The sequence below is a fragment of the Coloeus monedula genome, assembly GCF_965178545.1.
Source record: "Coloeus monedula genome assembly, chromosome: 6".
NCBI lineage: Eukaryota > Metazoa > Chordata > Aves > Passeriformes > Corvidae > Coloeus > Coloeus monedula.
The window spans coordinates 10,897,836-10,902,247 of NC_138786.1; the positions used below are offsets into that span (position 1 = coordinate 10,897,836).

The following is a 4,412-nucleotide window of genomic DNA, read 5'->3' on the forward strand; positions in this document are numbered from 1 at the left end:
GGAGGGACAGAACAAGGGGGAACGGCTTCCCACTGCCAGAGGGCAGGGTTAGATAAGAGATTGGGAAAAAATTCTTCCCTGCGAGGGTGGTGAGGCCCTGGCACAGGATGCCCAGAGAAATTGTGGCCGCCCCATCCCTGGAAGGGTTTTAAAGCCCTGTTGGACGGGGCTTGGAGCAACCTGGGCTGGTGGAAGGTGTCGCTGCCGATGGCAAGGGCTGGCACTGGATGGGCCCCGAGGTCCCCTCCAGCCCCGCTACTCGGTTACCCCGTGACTCCGCTGTCCCCGCCGCAGGGCCCCGGGCGGGGCGGGCTCAGTGCGGGGCGGTCCCGCCGCCTCTTCCGCCCCGCGCCGTCACCGCGCCCGCCCCGCCCCGCCGAGCCCGGACCCCCCCGCAGCCCCGGCCGAGCCGGCCCGGCCCGGGAGCCCCCGGCCATGCAGCCCCGCGGCCCCGGCCCCGCCGAGCCCCGCCGGGCGGTCCCTGCGGGCCGCAGCCGGGCGCGCTCCCGGGGCGCGGCGGGCGCGGCGCTCCTGCCCTCCATGCTGATGTTCGGCGTCATTCTGGCCTCCAGCGGGCTCCTCCTCATGATCGAGCGCGGCATCCTCGCCCAGGTCGGGCCGCCGCCGCCGCACCCGCCCGCGGGGCCGTCCCGGCGGGACGGGCGGGACTCGCCGGCGGAGCTGGAGCTGGAGGTGCTGCGGGACACGCGGAACCGCACGATCCGCGCCCTGTGCGGGCAGCGCTCGATGCCCCGCAGCGTCTGGGAGCTGCCGCCCGGGCAGCGCCGCACGGTGCTCCGGCACCTCCTGGTCAGCGACAAGTACCGCTTCCTCTACTGCTACGTGCCCAAGGTGGCCTGCTCCAACTGGAAGCGCATCCTCAAGGTGCTGGACGGGGCGCTGGAGAGCGTGGACGTGCAGGGGAAGATGGACCACAAGAGCGACCTGGTGTTCCTGGGTGACATGAAGCCGGAGGAGATCAGCTACCGCCTGAAGCACTACTACAAGTTCATCTTCGTGCGGAACCCGATGGAGAGGCTGCTCTCGGCCTACCGGAATAAATTCGGGGAGATCAAGGAGTACCAGCAGAAGTACGGCGTGGAGATCGTCCGGCGGTACCGGAAGAACGGGGGGAACTCGGCGGGCGACGACGTGACCTTCTCCGAGTTCCTGCGGTACCTGCTGGACGAGGACGTGGAGCGCATGAACGAGCACTGGATGCCCATCTACAACCTGTGCCAGCCCTGCGCCGTCAGGTACGACTTCATCGGCTCCTATGAGCGGCTGCACGCCGACGCCAACCACGTCCTGGAGCACATCCAGTCGCCCTCCTTCGTCCGCTTCCCGGAGCGCCAGGCCTGGTACAAGCCCGTCACGGCCGAGACGCTGCACTACTACCTGTGCAACACCCAGCGCCGGCTGATCAAAGAGCTCCTCCCGAAATACATCCTGGACTTCTCCCTCTTCGCCTACCCCCTGCCCAACATCACCAGCGAGTTCTGCAGGCAGTGAGCTGCTCCTGTCGGGAGCCGGTGGGAATTCTCCCTTGGCTACAAGGATTTGCTCGCACAGCCCTTGCTGCTGTGTGAAGCATGCTCCTCTATGCATTATTTCCTAAATTTATACTTTGCAAGCACTGTTTATATAAAATACTCTACTGCCTTTGCTACTTAGGATCCTTTTTGTACTGCTCTGACTTTCCCGTTTACTTACGCTGCTGGCTCAAGCACAGTAGCTTTTGTATCTCTATTTTGCTCTAAATCATTTTTTTATGGCACGACATGGAAAACTCCTGTAGGGAATCTGAGAAATTTATATATTTTAAGTATTTTTCTTCCTTTTTTGGATTTTTTACTAGACTTTGGTTGAATTGAGATCATAACGTGGCAGTTGATGCACTAAAAATTAGCGCTGTTAAACTGGTCCTGGGTGGGTTTTGGGCATAAGTAGAAAAAAAAAAGTATTTTGTAAAACCAGGCCACATTTATCCTTTGTTTTCTCATTGTAGATGGTGCTTAAATGAGGCTGGTCATTTTTTTCTGTGTCAGTAGTACCTCTGGTTTTTATTTTTATTACTATTTTTATTATTATTATTATTGTTATTATTATTTACCATTGAAATATAATTAGGGGTAGGATAATATGCCTTTTTTTGGGGGGTGATTTTGAAAGTACAACTATTTATCCAACATCATGTATCAGATGCAATATCAAGCCATCACATTCTGCTCTTTTCTCTGAATTGAAGCAATACGGACTTGGGATAAGATCAAAGCCCATCCTGGTCTTTAGGATGGAAAACAAATCCCACGGGCCACGTGCCAGCTCACAACCTCGTGGGTCCCTGCATGGAAACCACTGTGGAAAACCCCCTTCTCCAGCCATGTTTGAAACAATGGCAATTTGGGGGTTGATTCTCCCTCCTTTAGTAGCCGTGCACACCCTTTTTGTAGCTCTTGTATTTAATTATGGCTCTGAAATCGTAAAAGTTTGGGAGATAACGCAGGATGTTGTTCCTAGGAGGCTGTGTCCTCATTTCTAATAAAGTTTTTATATGAATTAGCCTGTTAGTGCTTTTCCTTGGGATTATTTGTGTCCTTGGAGAGGCCTCTGCCCCTCATGCTGAGCCGCAACACAAAGATGGGATGAATTGGTTGTTCATGTCATGATTAATTAAGGTTTTAATTGCCAGAGCAGCACCAACACATGGAGAAGGGACACTTCAGAGCCAAACGCATAACAGGACACAGGGAAATGGGGTGAAAAGCAGCAAAATGGGCTCCTAATTGCTGTGCAGTTGGTACAAAGTGGTAGGGATGGGTTATGGAGCTGGCAGCTTCCTGGGATTCCTCTCTTAATTTTCCTTTCCCCTGTTTAAGGTGTTTTCTTCAGGATTTTAACATTTTCTGAAAGAAGGGCATGGAGCTGCATCCAAGCCCACTGTTGGGGTAAGCGACCAAGGAGAGTTTGGGCTGAGGGATTTTTACCTTTGCTAAGGCGGTCATGGCTGGGTATGAGGGCAGTGACTGGAACATCCATGGATTTGAGCTCCTGGCTGTGTCCTGAATCTGCAGGCACCGATCCCAGGCCAAAAATGGGTCAGAAATCGGCTTTGCTCCCCTCGTGCCCCCTCTGAAATCGGCAGCATTCCTGTCTGTCCCCAGGGGTTTTGGTGCCCGGTGCTGGAAGAGCTGGAGATCTGTCCTGTCCTCCAGCCAAAGGCACCAGATCCGGCTGGGAATCAGATTTTGTTTTGTAAAACAGATGCTGCTGGGAGAGGGGGTGGGGGGGGTGGTGAGCTGAGCTGTAATTAAACCTGACCTCCAGGTCTCCCTAACCAGGAATAAGTTGGTGAGACTTTCCTATCTTTGCTTCTGGGAACATTTCCCGCTTGTTTGGTGACTTGGTTTTTAATTAAGTGTTTATTTCTCAGTAGTTTTAAAGGTTTATGCTGCTTGTTTGTTTATCTGCTGCAGCTTCTGTTCTCTATATTAAATTTCTGTCTCTTGTCCCCTTAATCTAATTTACTGTGCACAGGATTTTGCTTTTCTCTGACTCTCTCACTCCTTTTCTGGGCATCACTGATCATCCTTTTCTCTTTAAATAAAGCAAACAGGCTCCCACCTCCTTGTACCTTCCCATCAGGAGGATTTTAATTCAGGTAGAGGCTTGTAGCTTGGGAAGAAGTTTTGTCTGCAGGTCAGCAAAAATGAGAAATCCATCAGGTTTCCATTATTTGGGTTTCATTTTATCTGTGGACAATGGTACAATTCTCCATGGCAGCTTTGGACAAGTAGAGTGAAAAAAAGTCAGCTCCCTCTGCAGCTGTGTCGTTTCTTTCCTTTGTCAGGTGTTTCTCCAGGGTGGAATAAATCAGGAGGAGATTCCAGAGCTGACAGCAGGCGCTGGAGGTGAGAGGTGCTGAGCAGGATCCAGCCGTCCCCTGGAGCACAGGGAAAGGGGTGATGGCTGCAGGAGCAGGGAGGAAGGGAACTCAGGTACAAACAAGGAGGAAAACATGAAGTTATCAACTGGTTTGGATCTGTTCTGGTCTGGCAGCTCCTTTTCCCACCTTTCCATCCCTACACGTGCAGTTATGCCCCAGAATCAAAAGGGAATGTTTCCTCTTTTGAATTCTATTTTGTTAATCCTCAGTTCTGCACTGAATGCCCCAAACTTCCCCAAGTGAACAACCCAAGGTTTTGGCATTGAGGTTTGTCCTTGCTATTCCCTCCCTTGCTTACTCCAATTTTGTGCTGATGAATCCCATCCCTGACCCCACTGCTCTTGTGTTCTCCCTGTAGAGCACTGTCCAGGGATGTGGAGACACCCCAATAGTTCAATTCCACCTTGTGACACAGAAACCTGATTCCCTCTAAAGTACCACATGTTACTGTATTTTGTCATTAGTC

General features: G+C 52.6%; 1 protein-coding gene across 1 annotated transcript; it reads left to right on the forward strand.

The window, feature by feature from the left end:
* Nucleotides 1-435: 435 nt before the first annotated feature.
* Nucleotides 436-2,470, forward strand: CHST14 (carbohydrate sulfotransferase 14; the record flags this gene model as incomplete). Its single annotated transcript, XM_082283651.1, has 1 exon — nt 436-2,470. The coding sequence occupies one exon, from the start codon at nt 436-438 to the stop codon at nt 1,510-1,512; it is 1,077 nt and encodes a 358-aa protein (XP_082139777.1). The 3' UTR covers nt 1,513-2,470.
* Between the last annotated feature and the right edge of the window lie 1,942 nt (nt 2,471-4,412).